This window comes from Herpailurus yagouaroundi, unplaced genomic scaffold (genome assembly GCF_014898765.1).
Source record: "Herpailurus yagouaroundi ecotype Mexico unplaced genomic scaffold, PumYag 141, whole genome shotgun sequence".
NCBI classification, from domain to species: domain Eukaryota; kingdom Metazoa; phylum Chordata; class Mammalia; order Carnivora; family Felidae; genus Herpailurus; species Herpailurus yagouaroundi.
In genome coordinates, this window is record NW_024412396.1 from 31,284,977 (window position 1) to 31,312,489 (window position 27,513).

The 27,513-nt window shown below is 47.5% G+C and overlaps 1 protein-coding gene and 1 long non-coding RNA gene across 8 annotated transcripts in view; one reads left to right on the plus strand and one right to left on the minus strand.

Annotated features, from left to right (window-relative positions):
* Window positions 1-23,184, plus strand: part of SAMD4A (sterile alpha motif domain containing 4A) — a 218,021-nt gene extending 194,837 nt beyond the window's left edge. For all 7 annotated transcript variants that reach the window (XM_040477193.1, XM_040477190.1, XM_040477191.1 and 4 more), the window contains 4 exons: window positions 3,120-3,321; window positions 4,658-4,784; window positions 13,127-13,210; window positions 18,754-23,184. In XM_040477193.1, the coding sequence (XP_040333127.1) occupies window positions 3,120-3,321; window positions 4,658-4,784; window positions 13,127-13,210; window positions 18,754-18,782 (442 nt within the window). In that variant the 3' untranslated portion in view covers window positions 18,783-23,184. The remainder of the gene's footprint in view (window positions 1-3,119; window positions 3,322-4,657; window positions 4,785-13,126; window positions 13,211-18,753) is intronic.
* On the minus strand, window positions 23,073-26,045 carry LOC121031790 (uncharacterized). The gene is made up of 2 exons (XR_005790886.1): window positions 25,885-26,045; window positions 23,073-25,632 (listed from the first exon to the last, which is right to left on the minus strand). It is a non-coding gene; the product is annotated as an uncharacterized LOC121031790 (long non-coding RNA).
* Window positions 26,046-27,513: the final 1,468 nt, after the last annotated feature.

Sequence of the window (27,513 nt, forward strand, 5' to 3'; positions counted from 1 at the left end):
AGGGCAACAGTGCATCTCTCTCAAGCGAGAGGATGAGGTTCCAGACCCTCTTGCCAACACCAAGCCCTCAGGAAACAAGTTCCAAGGAGAAGAAGGACTTTAGAGGATAAAGATAAAGATAGAGATTTTAAGCTCTTTGCTTCTCTCAAGACTGTCATCCCCTGCCTCTGTCTGCTCTGCTTTGTCCTTGGTCCATATGAGAGTTCCCATTAACCCTGACCTCTCCAGAGTGTTATTAACTAACGTTTGTCTTGGGCTACCCAAGGTTTGCCATATTGGAATCTTGATGGACCTGTTTTTATTGATAAGAATAAATTCAGTCATCAATTGTGGATGTTCAATTGGAAGTTGCTAAGGCTCTAGAAAATAATTTGTTCTCATTTATATTACCCCTTTTTATTGCTATTAATGAGATCTTTTTATCCTATTAATTTGCTTTGAAGACCTGTTCCTCCCATAGTACAAAGGTAACTGCAGCCCAGCCCCTGCATGAATTATCACAAATCCCCAATTAGTTTGTTCTTATTAATGTTATTTTCTCAGTCTTTTCACGCATTTCAACGTAATGAAATCAGATGGTCAGATTTAGGAAAGCAGAGGTGGGCAGAGTAAAAGAATAAGGAATGAGTGGTGTCTGGGTGGCTCAGTCGGTTAAAGCATCCGACTTCAGCTCAGGTCATGATCTCGCGGTCCATGAGTTCAAGCCCTGTGTTGGGCTCTGTGCTGACAACTCAGAGCCTAGAGCCTGCTTCAGATTCTGTGTCTCCCTCTCTCTGCTCCTCCCCTGCTCACACTCTCTCTCTCTCAAAAATAAGTAAAAATTTTAAAAAATATGTTAAAAAAAAAAAAAAGGATGAGGAATGAAAACTTACTTGTGTCACTTGGTTCTCTCCCCAGAGAGAATGATTATGTCATTAAGCCTAGTGGTCGTAAGTAACCTAAGCACTGACTCTGGTTGCCAGAAGTGGCAACCCTCAACAACCCTGGCTTTGTAATAACCAACTAAGTATGTCACAGTAGGGCCCCACAGACATTAGAAAGGTAGCCTATCCAAATACTGCCCCCTCATCTATCCTGACCCCAAAATGTTCTGGGCTCTACCTGCTGCATACAGCCCAACTCATGCATCCTAACTTTAGGAGTCCCTAGAGCCCTCCTGTCTTCAGTGACCAAGTGTCCCATAGCAGAATCCTCTGCCCACATTGCTCAAGAATATAGTCTTGCCCTTCCTGGAAGCACAAATCATTTTAGCATCACTCACTGACTACTGTATTTTGCATATGAAATAGCTTTTTAAAAATCCAACCGAAAAGGAAAATGAGCAAAAAAGCTATCTGCACTAAATAAGGAGAAGTCTTAGAATACTGAATCATCTACCAGGTGGCCAATATTCCAACTCTAAAAACCAAAGGACTAGTCTTCTTAGTTAAAAAAAAAAAAAAAAAAAAAAATCACTTGATCCTTGTTTCCACTTGTCATGGATCTCAGACTGTCCTTCTCAAAAGAGGTCTCCTAGATCACGTGAAATTACTTTTATCCCCTCCTGGCCCAAATATCTTCTTTCAAACCAAAAAATTTTAATGCTAGTAAAAAGAAGGAGGTAGGAAAAGATGAGCTAGATACGTAGAACCCATGAGTGTCCTTCTTACCACACATAGATGAGCCCCTGACAGAAATCAGGAATCCTTTCCTTGGCCACAAAAACCTGGAAGTGGAAAGACACAAGTCCAGAAACCAGTTGCAGCCAGCTCACCCATGGAATTCTCTTCCGCACCCCCTTTCCCTCTTGGAAATTTAGGCATTCTGGGAAGAAGAGAAAACATTCTCTGAGATTAACAGTGCTGATGGCTTAGATGCCCCTCTCCACCCCCCACAACTCTTTCTCAGGAAATGACTGTTTTATAGCACCCCTGCCCCCAATCATCTTCAACTGGTTAAACTACGTCAGCCCTGTCTCCTGGAGTCTCCTCACAGGTTTGGTACAGACCTCCCCTGTGTGGCTGGGAAAGCAAGTCTGTTCCATCTTGTGGCTGTTGGAGGTAAAGCACTGTGAGTTAAATACCAGTGAATGACTAAAGCTGACTCTTCTTGGAAGGAATGTGCTGGTTCCTGAAACCCTACTGGCTGCTGTGTATCCTCCCAGAACCTGAGGCATTGTTGGAGAGGATGAGTTCTTGGGCGCTGAGGTCACTGGAGCAATGGGAGTACAGCATCCGAGTGCAATGCCAGGGGTCCCTGGCAGCCTGCGTAGGTCCATGTGGGAAAGCACGCAACCTCCCGATCTTTCTGCAGGAAGGGTCTGTGGAGTGGGGAGCTGTCAGCATCCTAGGTCTGGAGCACCTGCAAACATCATCATCTCTGTTCCCCTTCCCTACTCTCAACCTGGGAGTCAGAGCCCCAGATGTGGGGTCAGCTTTTCCACAGGGAGAAGAAGCATCATGATGACAGAGATTCATTCGTTCATTCAACGTGCACTTGCTGTACCAGGAGCTGACTCAGGCATGGGACATGCAGGACTGATGAGGACAGACACCATGTTTTCTCTCTTGGAGCTTACATCTTAGTGGGGCTCACTGGCTACTCCCTCCAAGTGTGCCATACAGACAGACATCAGAAAGACTGTGGTGTGACGGAAGGAGCACTGATCCTGGCTCGGCTGCTTTTGTGCTGTGTGGCCTCTTGATGGGCAAGTGAGCGCTCAGGGCCCTGGAATCCAGCACGGAAGAAAGCTGAAGAGCACCCTGGTTAACTTCCTAGGCACATATTGCAGCGCTGTCGCCTGCTGTCTGTGTGACCTCTGCAAAATTGTTAAGCTCCCTGTTTTATTTCTCCAGCTGTAACAGAGGATAGAGCACCTACTTCGTAGGGTTGTCGTGAGAACTGAAGAATTAACGTGATAGTCCCAGGATGGTGCACATGATAGTCACTCTCGGATGTCTCTTAGCTGTCACTTTAATCATAGCCCTTTCCTGGCACAGAACCACCCCCTGCCCCTAGATAGACCTCACGACTGTCAAAATGTAGGCAGGTTCCAAGGAGGCATCCCACTGGCAACCTGGGTTTGGGAAGGGCTAAGGGTGACTGACAGTCTCCCCATTCTTCTCTGTTCCCGCTCACAGTCGCGGCTTTGGGCAGTCCAACTCCCTCCCGACACCCAGCTCTGTAGGCGGTGGTATGGGCAGACGGAACCCACGCCAGTACCAGATCCCCTCCCGGAACGTCCCTTCTGCCCGCCTTGGCCTCTTGGGTACCAGTGGATTTGTCAGCTCCACCCAGCGCAACACCACAGCCAACCCCGCCATCATGAAACAAGGAAGACAGGTTTGTTCTGCCCCAAGAAGAAGGGTGGGCAGCCAGGCTCAGGGCCTGAGGCTTCAGGACCTACCCCCACATGACCCCCGAGGTGAGTGGAGAGGCCAAGGGAAGGCCACAATGAGATACACGTGGCCCTATGCCGGGAGGGAACCAGCTGTTTGCACTGTTTCTCTGGGAGACACAGCAATTACATGGCTGTACCTGGCTTCATGTGGATTTATTTAAGACGCCCTATAACCACGTTAACCTTTAATTGTGTGGGCCCTGCACATGGGGGCCTTGAGGAAGCACTGCGAGACCTATCTTTTATTTGCCTGGCTCCTTTACCTGACCCAGCAGACCTCAACACCTCCCAGATCTGGGTTCCAGAGGAACCTGAGCATCTAAGGAGCTTTCTGAGCCTTTTTATTCATGGAAGATAGCTCCTTTGTCATGGTCCCAGCTGTGGTGGAGAATCCAAAGAGGAGCCTAAGAGGGGCTACCAGAGGGAGAGCTGGAACATTCTCTGCCTATTCAAGGCCAGGCTGCCCAGAGGTCTTTGCTATGCGGCATAGAGCTGACTTCCGTCCCAAAGCTCCTCACCCCAAAGTCCTGTTTCCCTACCCCACCCAATGCATTGCACCTGTGTGCCCAGCTCTGTGGGGCTCTGCAGGTTGGGGCTGGGAGTAGAGGGACACAAGTGGGCCTGCGTTGTCATGAGGAACTTAGGGATGGCAGATTGGTTTAAAAACAGGAAAACAGCTCCAGGCAAAATGGGCAGCATTTATGCCCCAGGGGACAGGACAAGGTATGAGAGAGCCCCACTATCTGACTGTTGTGGGAAGCCCCAAATCAGTTCAAGAGGAAGTCACCACTAGGACACCCGCGTGATAATAAACGCAAGCTAAGTGTGCCAGCTCGTTGCCAGCTGAAAGATTCTTTTTTCTCCCCCTCGCTTTGTAGTAAGTTGTAAGAATCTCAAAAGGAAAATCAAATGAGAGCCTTGAAATAGTTTGTGCTCTTCGTTGCAAACATTTATAGAACTCTTCCCATCCCTGAAAAAAGTGATAGGAAAAGCAAAGGCAACAAAAGGGATAAAAAGAGTTTTGGAGATAGTAAGGGAGAGAGCTGTCCAGATTAAGCTGGGGCTTAGAGAGGCCCGGGGCTTGGAGAGGGGGATAAAAATGAATGGAATCTAAACCCCCTCTCTATAAATATGCAGATGGGTAGCCTGCAAGCCTTTTTCCAGAAGTTAGCAAAGAGTTCTCCAGGGGTATTTGCCTCTTGAATTCTGGCCGGTAGCCCTGCTCTGCACCCCCTCCCCTGTCTGGACTAATGGTTCCCCTTTTGCATTTCTCATTAGAACCTCTGGTTTGCCAATCCTGGGGGCAGCAACAGCATGCCAAGCCGCACCCACAGCTCAGTCCAAAGGACCCGCTCGTTGCCTGTGCACACTTCTCCACAGAATATGCTGATGTTCCAGCAGCCAGGTAGGTCCATGCACTTGATCTCTCCCTCTCTCCTCCCCCTGACACAGGGGAGGCCAGGACGCCAAAATAGATGCCCCTGTGAACCCATCCGGAAAGTGCTTAGCCTCGACTGTCACCACGCATTCTTTTGAGCTTATAGAAGCCTTTCCTTTTTTAAACTGTGCCTTGCCAGCATGAATAGCGGCTGGCTGGCTGGGAGCCAGCACATGGAGCCCCAGAGTCGGTTGCAATCTGACGGGGATATTTTTGATACTAGTCATATTTCTAGATTGATTAAACCAGAGTTATCACTGGAGGGCTATTTGGGGGAGTTGGGAGGGGTTCCATGTGTAGTGTGTGTGTACTTTGTGTATACGTGGGGGGATGTGCAGGAAGTGAGACAGAGAAAGAGAAAACTTGACAGCATTAGCACGAAGAGACTTCCCCTGGTTTGGGAGCACCTTGCAAACATGACTTATTGGACCAGCCATATTCCCTTTACTTGGTTAAAGAGCAATTTGGTGCACTTCAAGTCAGCTGCACGTCTCACCATGAGCCTCCTAAAACAGAGTAGCCAGAATTATGCACAGACAACAATTGCTTGCACACTTTATCTATGCAGACAGTGACCTCTTAAGACTCCATGAGTCCTGGGGCGCCTGGGTGGCGCAGTCGGTTAAGCGTCCGACTTCAGCCAGGTCACGATCTCGCGGTCCGTGAGTTCGAGCCCCGCGTCGGGCTCTGGGCTGATGGCTCAGAGCCTGGAGCCTGTTTCCGATTCTGTGTCTCCCTCTCTCTCTGCCCCTCCCCTGTTCATGCTCTGTCTCTCTCTGTCCCAAAAATAAATAAACGTTGAAAAAAAAAAAATTTAAAAAAAAAAAAAAGACTCCATGAGTCCTATAAAGCCATGGAAGCAATTACTATAGCTAGGTGACCTTCTAGGCAGGAAAATCAGGAACGGGTGTTGTACCTATAGGAAAACACCCACCCTAGGCAGTAGACACACTCTGTACAGTTAAGTCTTATAGAACTTTAAGGAGAGGAAATGTCACTGTGGCCTGCGTGGGCAAGAAAGCTTCTTGGAACTGGAGCTGAGCTTCAGGCGACAGGGGGTGAAGTGGAAAGAGGAGGGTGGAGTTGCAGGCAGAAGGAGTGAAGAGAGCAAGACTGCAATTGTACTATCTCAGTGAGTTCCAGAAGCCGTGGCTAAGTCAAAGGGTCAGACTGAAGTAGCAGAGAGCAGACCAAGGGAACTGGAAAGATTATGGCTGATGAGGGCTCTGAATCCAAGGCCAAGGAGCTCAGGCCCCAGCCATTCTCAGTGAGGAATGTATGGAAGATTTTGAGCAGGCGTGTGCCTCGAGGAGGTGGGGAGACACTGAGGAGGAAGGAAGTGAGAAGCCACCACAAGGTAAGGTGTGTCAGGAAAGGACGACAGTCCAGATGCTTGCTTGAGGTTGCTTCTTGACTTCTAGAACCTCTCCTCTTTGCATACTTTTGTTTTAAAGCTCCTTTTCTCTGTTTTGATACTTATAACTTCCTGGGAAGAAATATTTGATAAAATTTAGGGACTCCGAAGGTCTTCTCCCTAGGTCATTTAGTCCCAGTCTCTGTTTTGGTGCAGAATCATGTGTAATCCATTCCCAATAAGAGAATCTAGACAATATTGGGAGACATGCTGGGTACAAGGAGATCTTTCATCCTGACCTCAGTCCTGGGACTGCAGCCCAGCCACCTCATAGCCTCACAGGAGCCCTAGCATAGCTGACCACTCTCCTTCTCCTTCAATCCCTATATACTTGTAGCCTCCTTGCTCCATTCTAAAGCTCTTATCCCTTCCTTTGGCTCTCTTCCAAGTCCTCAGTCCTCCCTTTTTCCCCACATTCTCCCTGTCATAATTGGGAAGACCAGGCCCACCAGGAAGAGTTGGGCCATCCCTAGGAAGACTGTTTGAGTCTGTAGATACAGATCTCCCACCTGCATTTTTGTTTCCCCTCTGCTGTTGTAGAGCAGTTGTGAGCTGCTTGCTCATGCTCAGGGCAACTATGACCCTAAGATCATTTGCATGCTCTTCCCATGAAGCCTGTTATTCCCATAGTTAAAAAATCAAATAATACAGGAGGGCTTTTAAGAAAAAGTGACTGCCCCTTTCCCCTCCCCCTCCCAGCCCACAGTCTCATCTCCCAGAGGCAGCTACTTACAAGGATTTTCAGTTTTCCTGGTAGTTAACCCAGAAGTCTCTAAATAATGTTCTTTGTATGCTAGACTTAGCATTCCAGAAACTGCTTGAGGACTTTTTTGGAAAGGGGGGATTAAATTAGCCTCTAGCATAAGCATTACAAACCCACCTCCAGCAAGGGTCTGATGAACCCCGGCATTTCTAATAATAGCCAAGGCATGGGGACAGGGCTACTCCAGATTTCCTGACTGCAAATACACTGGTGAGTACTCGGCAGGAGCCACTCCTAAGTCCTGACTAGCACACTCAGCCCACGCTGGGCGGCTCTTCCTGGGAATGGTCATGAAGGGTGAGGCAGGGCACAGCCATGACTCAGGATCCCTGGCTAAAGGGAACAGAGGCTCCACAAAGTCACTGTCATGGGCGGAGGGATGCTCCTCTTCAGTCTCCAAGGTCATCCCTGCCCCTTACAGATCAGACACTGGTTTTCAAGACCAGAAGTCATAACCAGAACTCTTGCTTCTTCCTGAGGAGACAGCCTCCTTCATAGGGCAGGCCCATCTAACTGCCATAGCCAGACCCAGATGAAGTTGTCCTAGATAGACGGGGTCTCTTGGGCCCTTCCACCCAGAGCAGCACATCCTTGTTAACTAGGCAGGGATCTAGGGGCTGGTGGCTGAGGGGGGGGGGGGGGGGGGCGGGACTAAGCTCTAAGTATCATATCAAGGAGTCAAAATCTGAAAAGCAGCCAGTGGCTTTCATCTTTACACAAGTAGGAGTAGTAGTGAACACAAAATGGAATAGAGATGTATAATCAACCCCAAATTAAATACTTAGAAAACTGTGTTTACAGTATAGCGTAGTGGCTTCCTCCTGGCCATTAGAGGTCTTCAGAGCATCCATTTTAAACCATATGGGTAAATCTTGGAAACTATAATACATTCTAAGGAAGTTTCAATTCTGTAAACTTAAATACTTCCATTAAAATGGTGGAAGACTTTAAATGTCTCCAAAGTCTGGGGGCTAGAACAAGCCCCCAACTTTTGCATCAACCGATCAGTCACCTGGCTTGAATCTGCAAGATAATGTCGTCTTTCCTGGATCTACAGGATTTGTGGACCCCTAGGAGGCCATGTCAGGGTGGCTTTTTAATTTACTCCCACAGAGACAGATTTTAGATGTTTCCCAGGACAAACCAGGAGAGCCCTTAAGTGACTGCTGCCTCTCAATGGCCTCCGGTGTGAGTAAGAAGCACTAAGCTGGTCCTCTCAGAGCAAGGGGGAGGGGATCTGATAAACTCACCAGAGGGGTTGTTTGAGCTCAAAACAAGTGTCGTGCCTCGTGAATGACATCATGTTTCCCCAAAAGGCAGGGTGTTTTCCAAACTGGAAAATTCGTTTGAAAATTGCTTGGAGAGTGATTACCTTACCTTGGAAGCAGATCTTTCCTGCTGACCCAGGCTCAGCCAACCCTTGAGATCCAGTCAGAGAGGATCTCAAAACAGCCCTGATGTGACACTAGGCCATCAAAGCTCCTAACCATCTGGAGGGCCTGACAAGAAAGGGCAGAGGGACCAGAAGCCAACTTTAAAAGAAAAGTATGGGGAAGGGTAGGTTAGGCAGCCTCACAGGGCCACATTCTGGGGATTTCTTCCTTCCCTTGCACAACACCATGTGCAAACTACCATTGGTGCTCGACTGTCCAGATGGGAGATGAATAAGGGGCCTTACAGGGCAGCATTTCATGATATGATATATCTGTTCACCATAGCAAACCTCCCCTATGCACCAGCTCATGACTGTATTTCTTCCACAATCAGAATGATGCACACCTGGAAGCACAGTGCACAAAGCTGTTACCATTCATTTCCTCCTCAGTGGAAGTTTCAGGTTCCTTCCAGAGAACTACCTTTTGAAAGAGTGTGGAAAGGAAGACCACCATCCACCCACTAGGTCCATTAGGGGAATGGAAGGGACTGCCATGCAGAGGAAGTGACCAGAACAGGGACCCACTTAAAGTATCTGATGCACATTTGCTCTCTGACTTCTGGTAAGCCAAGGCAAACAGTCCTGCTCAGGATTGGCAGATAACAGGGAGGTTGGTAAATGAATCAGTTGTATCACAGCTAAGAACCCAGCTGGGCCTGTGTTCTGCGTCTGAAAGTTAAACTCAGAGAGTCCAATCTGGGGCAAGATAGTACAATATTGTCTTATACCATATTCTCCTCATCATTTTGCATGAATGTGTGGGTCCCAGAGCACAAACTTCTGCAGGTTTAGGAATTAGGCCACCAGAGAAAAGCTTCATTCCCCATAGCAGACTCAGGGGTGTGCGACTGACTTACTCCTGTTCCTCTGTCACCCGCCATGACCGCCATGACTGTCTCTGCAATGATCAGTGTCCCTGCCCACACTGATTTCTTTTCCTTCTGTTACTGCCCTCCCCTTTCTGCTTGGTTCCCATACTCCCTGTTTCCCTTTCTTCCTTATTCCCTTTATCCAGTCCAGATCCCACTTCTCCATCCTCTGTCCCATCCTCATCAACCTCCCCGATTTCTCTCCTCCCAGCAATCCCACTTCTCACTTAACTTGAAGCCTTCCTAGTTATTCAACAGGTGGTCTTAACTATCACTGGCAAATTGGGATTCTAGAGATTTTTCCTAGAATACTCCATTTATTATTATAAAGTACTAAAGACACTGGCCTGTTTACCTCAGCCTCAGGGACTGGGAGAGAGCTGCAGAATTGCACCATAGGTGCCACATAGCAGACACTCAGCTGAGATGGCTGGTTTCTGCCAAGGAAAAGCCACATCCCCACCCCCCCACCCCCAGGTGGACCCAACAGCAGCACTTCATTAGGAATGGGTGGCTGCTCCCTTCCAGAATCTAATGTTTTTTTAATGTTTATTTGTTTTTGAGACAGAGAGAGACAAAGCATGAACAGGGGAGGGTCAGAGAGAGGGAGACACAGAATCTGAAATAGGCTCCAGGCTCCGAGCTGTCGTCAGCACAGAGCCCAACTCGGGGCTCAAACTCACGTACAGTGAGATCATGACCTGAGCCAGAGTCGGATGCTTAACCAACTGAGCCACCCAGGCACCCCCCTTCCAGAATCTTCTTGACCCTGGGCCTGAGCACTAGGCTGTGTACTTATGGGACTTTTGGAAAGGCACAATTAGAAAGTCCCACATCAGCCTAAACCCTGGGCATCCTAGAACAGGGGATCCTCACTAAATACTGGAATGGTCTGATAGGGGAAAAATTCCTAGTTCTCAGAGATACCGTCTGAGCTAAGGAAACAGGCCTGTTGCATGCAACAGCAGAGAAGGCTTAGTCAGTCTTTCCTTTTTACCTTACTGAAGACATAAAACTACGTCTGCCTTGTCCATTACAGCTGGGAGCTCAGGCTAAATGCAGTGAGCCCTTGGGTTAACAGCAGCCACAGCAAGAGCTGGCCTGCTGGTTCTTGTGTACCTGGGTGGCAGGAGCTGCCCAAACGCTTCTCTCGGACTTTAAGAGTTCTGCCCACCCAAGCCACACTTGGCTGAGGGCTTCTAGCCTGAGATGGAAGCTGTTATCCACCCAGCTGGTCTCCCTCTGTCTTGTATGTGTGGGGAGATGCCACAGATCTGTTTTTATCAAATACACAATTAAAAAGTCACACTATTAGGAAACTCTGGAGTGTGAACATATGGGCTTCTCCTGAGACTGAGAATTTTTCAGAGCCACTCTGAGAGTGGTGGGGGGGGTCATGACACCCTAGCGCACCAGAGGGAAGAGCTGAAAGATAAAAAGAACCATGCCAACTTTCAACCTAAAAGAGCAGCCACTAAGGTTTGGAGATTCTAGAGTGGAGAGCCCTGCATTTCTCAGCCCCCTTTTTGAAACACTCAGTCCTAGGCTTAGAATATGGCATTTTGCTGCGTGTTGGCAAGAAATCCTGCAGCTGAAACACTTCTCTCCAAATGTCGAGCATCTTTATTTATCCAAATCTCTCCACAGTGTTTGTTTAAAGGGGAGTGCTAGAGAGTAAACTAAATTTTACAATGAGCATATGGATGGTTATAATTGCTGAGGGTTTTTTTTTTCATATTTGCTAACTGGCTATATATAAAACTGTGTTTCTATTTTATAGATTTCACACCCTGAAGGCTGCTAATTTTGCATGCATATGATTTTCACATGAATGGATGAAAATACTAAAATACTCTTCCCTCTGGATTGTCTAATTGCCCCGACCCTACTCTGAGAGCAACAGTGGGTGGGGTGGGAAAGACCCTTCAATTCTCCCTGGCTCCCAGCTTCCTGGGAAGCCTGATCGTCCTCTGTCTGCTCATAAATTGGCACAGTTGCCTTTCAAAACCATTGATGCTGGCTGGAACTTGTGTCAGAAAGAACCCTATCTGCTCCCTAGTGCTTTTCATATTGATCCATTTTGCCAATTTACTCTGAGAATTTTAAACAATGGAAATGACATCTGCCTGTGAATTAGCCAGTAATGGGGAACACAGATTGCAGAGAAAACTTAAATGTATAGCTAATCAAGGAAAACAAATACTTTGGTTTAGCCATTGGTTTCAACTTCCTATCCCACTAAACCACCAACCTAACCTCACTTGTAATCCTGCCCTCCAGCCCCAAGTGCCTCCTGGTGGAGATTCGAAGGAGCAAGGAACTGGCCTGAAGCTTGGGCCACCAGGATCCTTTCCCTACTTACAGATGGAAGAGCTAAGGCACAATGATGAGAAGTTTCCTGCGGTCACATATGAAGACAGTGGCAGTGTTAAAATTCCCAGACCCCCAGAACATAACCCATTGTTGATTTTTCTGCCCCCACCCCCACTCCCGCCATAGGATTTCACAATTCTTAGTTGTCAGACTTTCCTTTTATTTCTTGTTCCATCTTTTTCATCACTCAGTAGACATGTATGAAGTATGCCAGAAGACCATGGCTGGGTATATTATGGGAAATAAAAAAGTCTGCAAGCCAGTGAAAGATGCTCAGGAGCTTCCCAGGATGAGGGATGGGGGAGGTACTGACAGTGAGGGCCCCAACAGAACAGGAGGAGGAGGAGGAGGGGGAGGAGGAGGAGGGGGAGGAGGAGGAGAAGGGGTGGGGAGGATGAGGGACTGGAGCCTGGGGAGATAGGGAGGGTCCAGATGATAAAGGAGGCTTTGTGATTAGAATGCACACAGCATTGTCCTGGGCAGTGATAGCCCCCACAGCAGACATCTCAGCCCTTCTAAGTGGCTAGAGGCTGAGAGTACTGACAGGCACCTGTAGTTGCTGCAGCATGCAGGACAGTACCAGCTCTGGAATCAGACCTTTGTGGGCTCTTGTGTTAGCGAGCTAACCTCCCAAGTCACTTGGCCTCTCTGAGTCTCGCTTGAGAACTGGGCACCTGGCACGGTCATGGATTCAGAAGAGGCACTCGCCATGCTGTGGTTTCCATTTCCTTGTAACAAAGCAAAAATGCGCCAAGTTCCAGGTGCCAGGTCTAGGCGCAGGTAGCAGCAGAGCCAAGTCCTGTTCCAGTGAAGTGAAAATCCAACTGGGGGCAAGCAGCAAGCAAATACATAATATATCAGATGTTGGTGATAGCTGTGGACAAAAATAAATAAAGCTGAGGAAAGGGATAGGGCCAGAAAAATTCTGTTCATATATAATGTCCTTTCTAAAGAGACAGTAGGAGAGCCAGAGATGTGAAGGCAGGGAGAGCACAGCCATGAAAATATCTAGGGACCACCATTGTGGGCAGAGAGAACAGCAGTGCCAAGTCCCTGGGGCAGAAGAAGGCCTGGGATGGAGTGAAGGAAGGAGAGAGCCATACACAGGCAGAGGTTAATATAGGCCAGATCATGTGAGCCCTGAGGGCCATGGCAGGGGCTTGGCTGTTACTCTGATGGGAAGCTGCTGGAGGGTTCTGAGCAGAGGCTGGACAGACTGACTGTGACCAGCTATTTTTAGTTACCAGTTTTCTTCCAGCCGCCCATGTTCACAATGGACTCTCTGCATCTAGCAGACTCAGAGTTTGGTTGAAACCAGGGTGTAACTTACCGCTCTACTGACCCTGATAATCCCCGGAGTCCTCCCGGGGGGGGGGGGGAGCCCCACAGCACTGTACATACCTTCTCCTTGTTCTCAGAGTCTCTGTCACCAACATAACCCTTTGTCCCTTGCAGAATTCCAGCTTCCTGTGACTGAACCTGACATCAACAATAGGCTGGAGTCCTTGTGCCTCAGTATGACCGAGCACGCCCTGGGAGGTGAGTGGGTCCTTCCTGCATTTTATGGCCTGACTGGGAGGACTACCAATCATTTGCTGTCCACACTCTGGCAGTAGCTCAGGACTAATGGGAAAGATACAGGGGAAGTAGGCAGGGGACAGGGAGAGAGGAGGGCCTCAGAGTACTGTTAGAGCCTCATCAAGCCATACTACACCTAGTACCCACAGCGCCCTGCTCCTCCTTTTCTGGGAGGTGGGTCAGGGACCTGGAGACCAAAGCTATCCATCTTTGCTCGGAGCCACCCACCCAGTGCACACTGAGGTTCCACCACAGCAGCTGTCCTAGCCAAACGCTGTGAGCTGGAGGAGTCAGAAACACAAGACATGGCTTTTAGTGGCAACATCCCCCCTGCCACAGAATTGGATTCTTTCCTTCTCGGCACTAGATCTCCCAGTCTGGTCCAAGCATATCCCAGCTTGCTCTAAAAATAGAATTTTTGAAACAAAATTCCCTGCTTGTTTTTCTGTCTCCCTGTTCCAAACGGCTTCCATGATGCCTGGAGCCCCAAGCAGTCTGAGATGTCCTTCACAGTGTGACAGTGATGATCTAGTTCAGTGTGCCTATGGGCTACAGCCCCATAAGGAGCTCCAGAAGCAGCTGCGTTGTCCCACCATTTGTTTGGGCTGAAGCCCTACGTCATCACAAAAACCCCAGGAGGCCTTCAGTGCCCTCCTGGTACTAACCAATTGCCTTACTCCAGCCTGGTTTCCCAGCCAGCCCTAGGGATGTTTGGCAGGCAGAGGAGAGATGTCCACCCCTTCCTGCCAACCTCCGGGAGACTCTGAGTCAGAGAGGCCTCCTGTGACCCTTCCCAATAGCCCTCTCCAGTCAGGATGTGCTCACCCACCCTGGAGATGGGCGGTCAGCACACCTAGAGCCAAAATCTGTGCTATCTGGCAGTGGTGGGGAGAAAGGCTGCTGTCAGCTGCTGTTCCCCAAGCTTCGTTCTCCTAACCAGGGGTTTTTGGATTTTTAGTCCCTGTAAACACAATCTTATCATGACACCAAATATGAGGCCAATAAATGCTCTACATGGAACAGATTGGAAAGCAAGGACTGCACCCACCTGATCTCAGCTGTGCAAGGTTCTCTATAGCCCAGAGAAAGCCTCCACTCAGTACCAGAAGGGAGCTAGCTGAAGGCCTCCCAGCACTGCTGACTGAACAGACAGTGGGAAGGCACAGCTCCCGATGTGACCTCCCTGGGGTTCCAGGAACCCCATTTGCAAACACGTGGCCACTCCTATCTTAGAAGCTTCACAGCATCATTGGTCCATCCTTGACACCTCTATAGGGGAGGTGCCATGAGCTCCTCTTCTCCAGCTCACCAAGGAGATTGGGTCAGCTCACTGATAGCCCCTAATGAGTAATGGGAAACAAACCCAGGGTCCATCAGCAGATGGAAGTGGATGAGTGAAATGTTGTATAGCCAGACAGTGGAATATCATACAGCCTTAAAAAGGAATGAGCTACTGATACATGCTACAATTTGGATGAACCTTGAAAACATTATGCTATATGAAAGAAGTCAGACACAAAAGGCCACACAGTATCTAATTCCATTTAGGAATTTATGAAGTGTCCAGAACAGGCAAATCTATAGAGACAGACAGTATAGATTAGTGGTTGTCAGGGGCCAGAGGGAACTGGGAACGGAGAGTGACTGCTTGATGGGTACCTGATGAAAACGTTCTGGAATTAGATAGTGGTGATGGCTGCACAGCTCTGTGAATATACGAAAAACCTCTGAATTGTACGCTTTAAAAGGGTGAAATTTGTGATATGCAAATTACAACTCAATTTTTCAAAAAGGGAAGCCTCCCAGACCGGGAGAATTCAGGCCAAGCTCAGCCCACTGCAGGCAGCCCAAGCTCCCCACCACCCAACAGGAGCTGACGGGTGAAGAACTCCTGCTGCCTTTGAGAGTCAGCAAGGAGAACTGACCTTCTCCCCCAGGGCTTGATATATCTCAGATAATTGGCATGTTGGAAGCCCTTATCAAACTGCTAAGTGCTAACGTTATCATCATTAGTAGCAAGAGTGCCAAATGCGCTTTATTAAAGGGAGGTTTTCATTGGAAAGGCTTCGTTTTTTAGCCTATTCTTCTATAGTTACAGAAAACCTCTTTGAACTGATTTTTTTTGCTAATGTTTTCATCTTGTTAATCTCCTAAGCCTTTTTATTGCTATGTTTTCCCTCAATAATCCTCTCTGGTGGGAAGCCTCGTAAGCAGTTTCCCGAGCAAAGAATGCAAATTAAGTTCAGGGTGGCCCAACTGGGCACAGTGGCATTGAGCCCTCCCACTATTACGGCACCTCTCTGCTAGCCCACCTCTTCCAGGTGCTGGGGAAGATGACTTTTCTGGGGACAGAATGCCAATGAATTAGTCATTTTACAGGAGGACAAATAATGAGAGAGAGTAAAGCAAAGCAAAAGACATTCTTCTGCCTGTGTCTCAGGACAGGAAGGGAGGGTGTCCAAGTTCCTGGGATACCACATACTAGGATGGTCCATGGACCCCAGGCCTTGCGGGCCCAACCTCTTGTGCTGACATCTCTGCTCTCAGTGTCCTGCACTAACTGCAGCCCCCCTGTGCCAGTCTAAGCCATTTTTCTCTTTGGCCTTCCCTGTCTGTCTCTGCTTTGCCCTTCCCCTGGCCCCTCCAAAGCACTCAGGAGGTAGTTGCCTCAGCCATCTTGGTTTGTGAATATTTAAGGCTTTCATCCGGCTCTATTGGGCCTGCTCCTGATTGGTGGCCTCAGATATAAAGGAAGACTCAGGCCTGGCTGCTATCTTCCTCCTGCAGAGGGGTTTTATGGGCAGGAACAGCCACAGCTTTACAAAAGCAAGGCTCCTTCAAGCAGGATGAAGTCTGCAGTAAATCCTACCACAAAGAGGAATGCCCAGTCCACTCTCTGATGCTCCAGGATTCATGTTTTCACATGATCCCCTTGCCATTCCTTCTCACCTTCTCTCCTTCCTCCTCCTCGGGACTTATTAACAGCCCTACTTCTAGCAGATATGGAGACTTTGTGCAAATTAGAAAAAGGCTCCACTTTCTCAAGATGCTGTTCTGCCACTTACTTGATATTTGTCATAATAACTATAAAACCTATAATGAATACATGTGAATGGTGCTGCTCAGAGTTATGCAGTGCACAACTTGCACAACTGTAAATGGTGAGTCTGGACTTACCTGTTGGTCATTTCCTGGCAGATGAATGCCATCACCCTTGTAGGATGAGGCGTGGGATTGGAATTCAGTAAAAATGCAGGTTGGGGTTAGGTTAATTAAGATTTTCATGTTTCTAGCTCCCTACTTATACAGCTATGAAGGGTTGGCATTAATGAGTAGACTGGTGAGCCCTGGCAAGAGTGTGCCACTCCACTTCTATAGACAAGAGAGTGACCTCTACACAGCCACACATTATGTACACACTTACACAGACTCACTGTTTCTCATGACCCATTACCACTGCAGAACCACCATAAGAGGCTCAGGTTAGGGGCTCCGCTGGTTGGCGTCCGACTTCGGCACAGGTCATGATCTCACGGTTTGTGAGTTCGAGCCCTGTGTCAGGCTCTGTGCTGACAGCTCAGACCCTGGAGCCTACTTTAGATTCTGTGTCTCCCCTCTCTCTGCCTCTCCCCCCCCCCCTCAAAAATAAATAATGAAACATTTTTTTAAAAATTAAAAAAAAAAAAAAAGAGGCTCAGGTTAACACTTGCAAAAGTCAGCAAAAGGTTACTGATTATAAGTTAACATGTGGGGGCCTCTAGGATTGATGACCTGATACCATAAACACTCTCAAAGGTCATTTGCTTTTCTTCTTTAAAATCTCTCCAAAAACTATATGGAACTTTAGGGACACACACAAGTACAAATAAAATTGGGAAGATCTGAGTAAGACCGGTAGATTGTATCAACATCAGTACCTTGGTGGTAATATTATAGTTTTGCAAAATGTTACCATTGGGAGAAACCCAGCAAACCCGGAAACCCGGTACCGTCTCTTAAAACTGTACGTGAACCTACCCATGAGAGGAAGCCAGGCCTGTGCAGTGTACTCGGCATTCCTCCCTATCACTTAGGTCCCACAGCTCTCCCTGAACACTGTGCCACTCACCTCTCACGTGAGTCCTGCCTGCCGCATCTAGATGCTCCTGGTAGACCAGGTTTGTCACATCGTTTAGATCAGGACACACCTGCTGATGTTTGGGTATCAGTAAAACCAGGGAGGCCTCCTGCATCCCTCCCCCAGCCTTCATTTCGTGGTCACTGAACACAGCTGCTTCTACCTACTACAGTGGCTAACCCATGCTTCTCTCTGCTCACTGGGTAAGCCCTTGCAGACAATCCCCAGCATGGACCACTACTGGGGTCCTCCTGCCACGAGCCGTGTCCTCTTTTAGGTCAACTGCCAGAGAAACCATTCTAAAATCAGATCTGATTACTCTGCTTATAATGCCCCGATTACCAAGTCCAAGCCCCTGTTCATAGCACACAAGACCCTTATGGCCTCATTCTGGGGTGGGGACTCTCCTATAGTCCCATGTGCACGCAGACAACCGAAAAGGAGCTGGGCGGCCATCAGCTCCCTCTGCAGTCTGTTTCACTCCTAGCCTCTGTCTCTGACACGCACCTCCTCCATGTTATAGCCTGGTTTCACCAACTCTCCATAATGTAGACATGGCCTACCCTCCGTAGCCTCAGCATTCACCCACTTTCACAGGATCTTTCAGTTCCCCGTGCCCACAACCTCTAATGATGGTGTGTACCCCGAATCAGATTCTTGGGGCTGAGAAGCTGGATCATTGCGGGTCAGATGCATACCCCTGGTCTGCTCAGCTGTGACCAGGGCTCAGAGTCATAGCCACCTCATGCCCAGTCTTTCAACAGGGACTCGGTGACACAGAGATGCTGCCAAAGGGGTGTAAGCTGGACAGGTCCACCTGCATGTCCTGCTGCCAGCCTGTGCCAGCTCTTCGGCACATCTCCTGCCACTCCTCCATCCCCCCACCCCTCATCCTAGACCTCCATCCAGCCCTCAGCCCCCACCATCTGACAACCAACATCACACGTAAGCGTGACTGGACGCCCTCCTCACCCTCTCCCTTTTCTGCCTCCTCCTCTCTTCTGCTACCAGCACCATCTTACAAAAGTCATTTTCTTCCTCTGTGAAACTGCCCTTGACTTCCAGGGGCACCTTACATAGCCCTTCCTCCACGTTCCTGCTGTGCCCGGTACATACTCCATCATAGCAGTCATCACTCCTCCATCACTGTGGCTTTATGTGTCTGTCCCGACTAGCATGTGAGAGGACTAGGTCTCTTCACGTGGATTCCCAGGCTCTTTACAGCTCTTGGAAAGATGGCTGTTCTCCAGATGTTGAGTGGGTGGGTGTGTGAACGAGGGAGTGAGTGGATGAGTAAGTTGGGCCCTTACCTGTCTTCGGAGACCAGGAAGGACGTGAAGAAACGGTTTTGTTCACCTGTGCCCATCGTGTATTCTCTCTCTCCCAGACGGGGTTGACCGGACCTCCACAATCTAGAAGCTGAAGATGAGAGTGACCGCGCTGGCCGTGAAATCGACTGCTGCGGGTCCAGTGTCAACCATCTTCAGGGTTGCACGGAATCCTCCGAGATCCTTTGCAGCCTTTTTTTCCCCTGGTCCCTCTCCCATTTTGATTTTGTGAGAGCGTAGGTCGTCCTTGTAAACATATCAGTAGACCGGGGAGTGGTAATTTTGTCATTTGTTTCTGTCACGGGATGGCTTGGTGTGCGGGGTGGGGAGGGGGTCTCTAGGGAAGCGAGGGAGCGCAGGTGGCCTCCTGGATGGAAGGAGGGGCAGAAGAGAACAAAAAGAGCACCGCCGCCGTGGAAGAGGTGGAAGAGCCGCGAGAGCCGCGGGAGGGAGGCGAAGGCCTCGGGCCTGGGAGCGCCTCGACGCCGCCTCCGCAGTCGGGCCCCAGGACACAGTCGTGCGGGCCTGCGACCAAAGCAAGATGGCGGCCCGCCCTCCCCGCCGCCCGGATCGGCTTCCCCCGAGGACCCGGCTTGGAGTCGAGCCGCGGGAGAGGGCCGCACGGCACCGGCGGCGGAGGGGGAACATCCCCTCCGACAAAATTGCAGAGAAACTTTGATTTGTGTATTGTTTACATAACAATTTTAAAGGGTACATAATGTGTAAAGAGTTTGGATAGAACTTCTCTTCATACTATGGTTTTTGTAAAGGATTTGTTGATACGGATTCATTTTTTTTCCTCTATTTTTATAATAGCAGCAGGGTTGTCTCTTACAATGGCTGCGGAGCGGTGCTTGCCGGGAAGGCGAATGCACGTCACGTGGGCCGAGGCGTCGGTCGTTCCCCCCGCCCCCCGCGGGCGGAGGGGGGAGGCGGCGCGTGCAGGTGGGTTGGCGGGAGAGTATGTGGCTGCGAGGGGTAGAGCACTGGGAAGGTCCGAGGGGGACGCACCGTGTGATCAGTTAGTGTTTGTTCGCGGTTCACCAAGAGATTGTAAAAGAATCCTGCGGCCCCTTTCTGGGCTGGATTTGCTTCTCACCCGGAGACCTCTTCCTCCCCACCCTACTGCAGGGTTTCAGCCTAGCGCCCCCTGCTTCCCTGCGCGCGCACGCGCGCGCGCACACACACACACACACACACACACACACACGTGGGTTCAAGTTCCCCTGGAGGAAAAATGGCAAGGACCGACATTTTCGCCTTGCAAAAGGCCTTAATTCCAGATGATGAGCTCGAAACACCGCGTCTACTGCGGTTGCGCTCAGAAACCCGAAGCTGGGGGCTGCAACCCCCTGGCTCGCTCACTGCTGAGGAACAGGAGAAGAGCAAGGCCCAGCAACAGTGTATAACCGGTCAGTCAGCAAGTGGCAGAGAGGGCCTGCGGTGACATGTGCAGTCCACGCGGCCAGGCCCCCACCGTACCAGGTGGGCAGTGAAGGAAGATGTAGGAAAGGTCAACTGCGTGATGGAAACGTGGTTCTATCCACGTGTACGTCAGGGATTTGCTGTGTTGTTGGCTGATTTATCTACCCAGCCACACACAGAAGGGAGAAAAAAACCAGTCCTGACATAATGAGAGATGAACAAACTATGCTACCACAAAGTAATAGCTCTGTTTCTTAAGGGCAAGAAAGACTACGTTTGGGATTCGATACAATGGAGAGTATTAAAGGAAATCGAAGAGGAGTTGTGCTCTGCACTGGAAAATTGGGTTGTGTAAATGATGGTATGAATGCTCAGCCAGAGGCGAAATCAGGGAGGTGGTATAAGGCCTGTTTATTAAATGGGTGAGTCTGGTGCCATTTCTTTTAGCAAAGTCAGAATCGAAATTGAAGAGATCACACCATGAAAATCGCTGCACTCGCTTACGGTTATTTTTTTTAAAAAGAAAGAAAGGTTAATGAAGTAAATACAGATTTAAAAGGCCTTAATGCAATCTAAACAACTTTATTTTCCTTTCAAGATTAAAAATGTGCACTAACACAGCCTTGCTTTCTAAGTCTTAAGGTTTAAAAAGGTGGGAGCATCTTAATTGTAGACAGCCTTTAGCGAGTAAAGGGGGCTTGAACCCATGATACCATGCTTTGCATTAAGAAAAGAGACTTCCTCTTGGGTGACTACATTGTAAAGATGCAAATCCATGTGCAGAAAGAGGCAGCATTTTTTAGTTGATTTTTTTTTTTAACCAAGTGCCATTAACATTCATCCTCCACACCCCTTTTCTAAACAAACTTAGTGTTACTTGGGGAATGTGTTGGGATGGACGATCACATGTAAGGCAGGAATAGATCAAAAATGTTGAAGGCCAAAGTAAGACCAGAGGGTTTGTGAAGGTGTTTTTGGATGCTGAGGAAGTTAATAAAGAGAAGAAAAAACAATGGTATTACACATCTTGTGGAGAAATGAGAAAGCATTCAGATCTGCTGCAAAACACATATATCCATAAAGACTTGGGTTGTTCAGAAAACAGATTGTAAACACAATCACATTAGCATGAATCCTTTAAAAGGAAGAAGACCTTAAAGTATTTGCAAATCTGGATTTCTATTTATTCCTTCACTGAATATAGAAACAATGGTTATCTGATTATTAGAGATATTATTTTGGATATGTTACTTATTAACTTGCTATGGCTGGTAACCATGATAAAGTCTGTTATTAATAACAACATAATTCTTTTTTTAAAAAAAAGAAAAGCTTATTTTTCATCGACTGTGTATAGATTTATCTACTTAGTTGTGTTTTGCTATTAGTGTTTTTTTTTTTTTTAAGTTGAGTGTTCTGATAAATTTTAGGAGCCTGTCCCCACCTTGTTTTGAGTCCTGTGTTGACTGCAGGTATACAGCTCAATTTTAAAATCCTGAAGCAAAAGAACCTTATTTATAAAAGAATCAAACAGTTGCATGCGTAAGGCTGTGAAGTCCGATATTTAGTAATAAAGCGGCAGTGCCTTTTTTTGTATTTACCCATTGACCCCCAAATGCAACTGTTTTATATTAATAGTAAACATTAAAAATCTCAGAGTAAAATCTATTTCACTACATGTCCTCCCCTCCCCCCTTTTTTCTGATTTAAGCAGTATGTATTTTGGCATCTCTACACTGTCCCAGGGACAGTGGCGGTCTACGATATTGTTACCATGTATGATGTTTTATTGGTGCTTTTTATTCATAGTGGTTTCTTAACCAGAAACAGTAGGAAGACACACATGAACTGTGTACAAGAATTGAAACATTGCTGCTGATATGTGTCTTTTTCCACGTGCTTTTTGAGTTTCACTTTTTAAAGGAGGGCCAGCAAGCAAAACAGATGCTGCTGGGTCTGCCTGCAGAGGGTGGCTGTTTGCACCGAGCTCTCAAATCCTGTGTATTGATGGTCCCTTTTTGGTACTCAGGATTGGAACTACAGCTGGGCCCCCATCTCCCATTCATTTGAAGAGACACTGAGGGAAACAAGGTTTTCTTTTGAGGTGTCACTGGCTGCCTTTTATGGAATGGGAGACTTCTCCGGGTCTGTGTTCTTCTGCACCTCTTGTAGCTACTGCCGGTGCAAGGTTTGTAGATGTGCATTCCCCAGCTAGAACCAGGATCTCACCCAAAGCCCAGGCTGGGGGACTGAGCTGGGCTGAATGCATAGACATGCAACCAGGAGGGCAGCGAGGGGAGGAAAAGCAGGCCGCAATCTCAGCCCTCTGGAGGTGTCTGCAGCGGGCAACTCCAGCTTGGGTGCAGGGAAACAGCCTGACCAAGGCACTGGGGTGTGCCTCTTACAAGGAGGACCTGCAGAAGGATCATTTGCACATGGGGCTGTGATAACACTAATGTTGATTTTTTTTTTTTTACAAGTCATCAGAGATGTTTGCAAAGTGCGTTTTATTTTTTTGTAATTCCTTTATCTTTACTTAAAGGTGAATGTGTATTCCTCTGGGAGGAATAGGAAGAAAACAGGAATGTTAATAATGTCAAACAGAAGACTTCCTCCCTTATTAATATATAACCCTCGTGTATTTATGCCTAATGTAAGCTGACTTTTAAAAAGCTTTCTTTTGTTGCATGCCCCGTGCAGGCATCCCTATTGTACATGCATGCCTCCGTCCTGTTTTCCTGTATAAAGTTAGTGAACAAAGAACTATTTTTGCCTAGTTCATGTTGCCAAGCAATGCATATTTTTTAAATTTGTCATATATGGAAATAGCATGTTTGTTACATGTAAAGCTTTACTGATATACAGATATACTAATGTTTGAAGATGCTGTTCTTTGCAAGTGTACAGTTTTCAAATGTTGTTACCAGTGAAACACCCTTGTGGTTTAAACTTGCTACAATGTATTTATTACTCATTTCCTCCATGTAACTAAGAATCATGGCTATATTTCATATCAATGTTATATTGAAAGTGAAGGGAAATGATTAATACAAGGTTTTGTAACACTGGTGTGTGTGTCTTTTTTCCTTTTTGTCAATGTGATCGATTAGAAAACAAACTGAATCTTAGAAATAAGCTAGCAAGGAAGAATGAACATGACATCCCTGTAAACTATTACCACCTGACCGTTCTATGCAAATTATGTCTGCAAGTATGAGTTTTGTTTTGTTTTGTTTTTTTACAAAAGAGTAGGGTAGAGAGGTATAAAAATTTATGCAGCTTGTTATGTGCCCAGAGTAGCCAATGAATGCATCACCTGACTTGAAGGCATGTTTCTAAATCCAAACCCTATCCTTGTAAATGATACTGCTTATAACTTATTCTCCATCCTCAATGCCTATGAAATCATATTGCAACCCTAAACCATGGCAAGAAGAAACAGCAGCACCCTTGGAGCCTTGGGGTTTTGACTACACGTGGCTTGAATCTCATTCTAATACCTCTAATTCCGGTATGATATTTGATATAAATTCTAAATAATGCCAGTTAAGGATATGGCTGGAGAGACTAATATGGGTTTGAAATCTCGGTCTGTGTGATAGGCAACAAGTTACTTAACCTCTCTGATCTTTGGCTTCGTTTGTGTTTTGGCCTAATGATACTCAACGTTTATATAATTAAACCTGTAATCCAGAGAAGGAGAAGACAAAAGAAAAAATAGGATATAGAGGTTATTACCACAAACCAAGATTTTTCTGAGGCAACCACAGCTTGATATTGTAACAATGACCACACACTCTTTTTACCAGGCTCAAGCTACTCAACCGAAATGCAAAATCAGGTTTCCCTGGAAACATGTAGAAATGCCTCATAAGCTGAGATATTAAATGATGCTAAATTCCTCTTAAAGTTAAATTCTCATAACTCAAATGAGATACAACTCCCTGTATGACCAGACTCTTCTGAAGGGAAGGGGATAATGTGCAAGAGAAAAGTTGAGCCTCACTTCTGCAGTGTGTGAAATGGGAATAAATGTGAAAGGTAGGAGATTAAGAGAAACAGGGCTCAGCATGGTAGCCTGAAAGGAGTTGGCTAGTGCTTTTCTCAGCAAAGCGGTGGCTCTTTGCCATTGAACTTAGTAACAGAATGTTCAATCCTGGAGACATTTTTCATAGGGTAGAGCATTTAGGGTGTCCCCTAGCAGTCCTCTCTGCAGAAGAGCCTTAATTCCATTATTAAAGGGGGATGTGTAACACCTCTATAGCATACTGGCTGGGAAGAGGCTGCAATGGGCTTGTGAGAGGACTCCAGAAGGAGCACAGATGGGCACCATCAATTCATGCTCTCTATGCTAATGAGGAAGGTGCCAAGGGGGTAATACAAGGAGAATCCAAACTCCTATGAAAGCACCTTGGCTTGGTCCCTGGAACAGTTTCTATATTCATCCATGGCCCTGACTCCCTATCAGCCCAAGACTTGGATGTTGAGAGGGGGGCCTAACGACAGCAAAAATCTCACCCATAACTAGAACCTAACCCTTCTCTATAAAGATGTGGAGTGGTCAGCATGCACCTGGCCCACAGAGAAGCACACTATGGCAGCTTGTACGTCATCTATTTCCCCTGTTCCAGTGGGCAATGCTAGCACATCACTCCAGCACACCTGACAGATATCCCTCCACAGTCTTCCACAAACACTTCTATTTTCTATTTTCCATCCATACCTCACAATCCATACCCGAAAACCACCTCTTCCCTGAGCCCTTCAGCCTCTGGATTGTCAACAGTAGCTCTAGCATGCCCTAGCTCACTGTGTCTCAAACCATCTGTGAATTACAGTTGTAGTAGTGGCTATTTACTTCTAATCCACATAGCCCAATTCTTTTGTAAAATACAATAAGAAAGTTTTTTAATCACAAGCCCTGTCTTGTACTAGACTCGACAAAATTATTCTGTCAAATTGCTATAAAAAGTAGCCCTGTTCTGGCTCCCTAAGCTCTAGGGTCAGTCTGCAAAATCAGTCTGGGATATTGCCCTCAGGATGAGATGATGGAATTCCTAATGCCAACATCTCCCCTCACCCAGGTCAACAATGCCCACAATACAGTAGAGAAGTGCCTATCAGGTCCGAGGGAAGCCTGGAAGTGGGCTGAAGAACACAAGGACTTTGTTCCCTAGTCATTTCTAAGAGCTGAAAACAAAATATTTGAGAAAGGGGATGTGTTGGAAGGAAAGGAAGAGGAAAATCCAGAAGGTAATGGGACTGGTTATGGGAGGTGAGAGCCTGAACCTGAAGTCTCTGGAAATGGGTCAAGCAATAGAGCACTATTTCCAGAGCATCCCTGAGATGTGTCTTCTCACTTCCCACGCTCAGTTTCTGGCACAGATGGATTGAGAATGGAGGGTGGCTCCTCTGTGTGTGTGCATCTATCTACACATTTAGGATACAGGTACATGAAGTAGGAAATGCGGGTGCCTAGGGAATTGGAGATCTTTGGCAAACTTAAGAACGACCTTACAGGGGCGCCTGGGTGGCGCAGTCGGTTAAGCGTCCGACTTCAGCCAGGTCACGATCTCGTGGTCCGTGAGTTCGAGCCCCGCGTCGGGCTCTGGGCTGATGGCTCGGAGCCTGGAGCCTGTTTCCGATTCTGTGTCTCCCTCTCTCTCTGCCCCTCCCCCGTTCATGCTCTGTCTCTCTCTGTCCCAAAAATAAATAAAAAACGTTGAAAAAAAATTAAAAAAAAAAAAAAAAAAAAAAAGAACGACCTTACAAACGTTGCTGAGGAGCTCCACTGGAGTGAATGGTCTTTCACAGTATCCTCCCATGTAACAACCTGGCCCAAGGTCTCCATCTGACCAGCTTTGCCCATGGGGCTCTTGCACACAGATATGGACCTCTCTGTGATGTAAACTTGGGAAGTCAGTGTCTGAGAATTTCCTCCATGGAATATTTTTCACTCTTAAGTGGTTTCTACTTCAATTTTTAAAACTGACGGAGAAGCATTTTGGCAACCTTATAAAGCTCAGACTTTATAAAAAGACAGCTTTGTGTTTACGCTTGACTCAGAATGCATGTTTTTAAATAGTGTGTTCCACAGTTTTTTGAAGTTCTTTTTTTTTTTTTTAAGTCCTATCCAGGAGAAACAAAATCAGAGCTTTGGTGAGTGAAATGGTCCCATCAGAGCTGTTGGATCCCAAGACGGCAGAGAGGTTCCAGTTTAAATCCTGTGGGGGGCCACACCCAGGACTAGGTGCCCCTGTTTGTGCCAACATCCTTAGGAGACAGTTCCAGTTTTCCATGCCATAAAATTCTAACAAGCTCCAGAGTGAAGTCAGATGAAACTACAAAACCCCGAAGTCGAATCTGTCCAATCAGGATCTGTCCATCTGATCTGTCGAATCTGTCCAGTCCAACCATAATGCTTTCCATTATACATACCCCAGCTCTGTTCACTGGGAAAAAGCTATACATGGATTTCCCGTACTTGTACCAGACTGAGTCCCTTTCAGCATTGACCTATGACCCTGTTACTCATCCAAGATGGAATATGTGCAAAGTCAGCAAACTGCAAATGAGAGAAATAAAATCTATACATGACACATCATTTCCCCCATCCATCACCAAATGTATACATCCAAACCCTGGACAGAGAGCATACACTCTGCATGTCTTATCCCATCCCTGTGCTCTGAGGTCCAGATTGCTTCATCTACTAACCTACTCCACTGTCCTGTCCTAAGACACAGAATCCAAGCCCTTGTTCCCCCGAAGTTCACTGCATTTAGCCAGGTGTGCTTCCAAAGTGTCATGTCTAACTCATCCCCCACTGAAATGATTTAAGGGGCTGGCCCCAGGTTTGCTGTCTTCCTCCTACAACAGGACTTCCTGAGGGCTGGGTGCTGACCAGCTGGATGTCTGAAGACAGAGGATGCCTTGAAAGACACAAGTGCCTAGTTCCTTCTGGAACAGGTAGGTAAAGTTCAATTACAGTGAGGCCTCTTCCCTGTGCCTACATGAGAAAAACTGAGATGCCTCAACAGGCCATCTGGGGGGGGCGGGGTCCCTGTCCCTATCATCAGCCTGAATGATATAATCTCATGGACCAGGGGTCCCCAAGAGGGCAAGAAAGAGAATAAGGACTGCCGTAATCCTCCTGGGTGGGACGTGACCACCCAGAGCCCAGAGGAAGCCAGTGGGCAGAGCTCTGTGTTCATTGTTGGGTTCCCTGGGGAAGCCAAGCTCACAGCAGAGGGACGTCAAACACTAGCCATGCCACCCATCCCTAGGAAGAAAGGGAACGATACAGAAGGACCAAAAACCAGGAACTTGTGGAAAGAGCCTCAGGGGCATTCCCAATTTGCTCTCCCAAGGGACAGCATATGAGTTTAGGAACT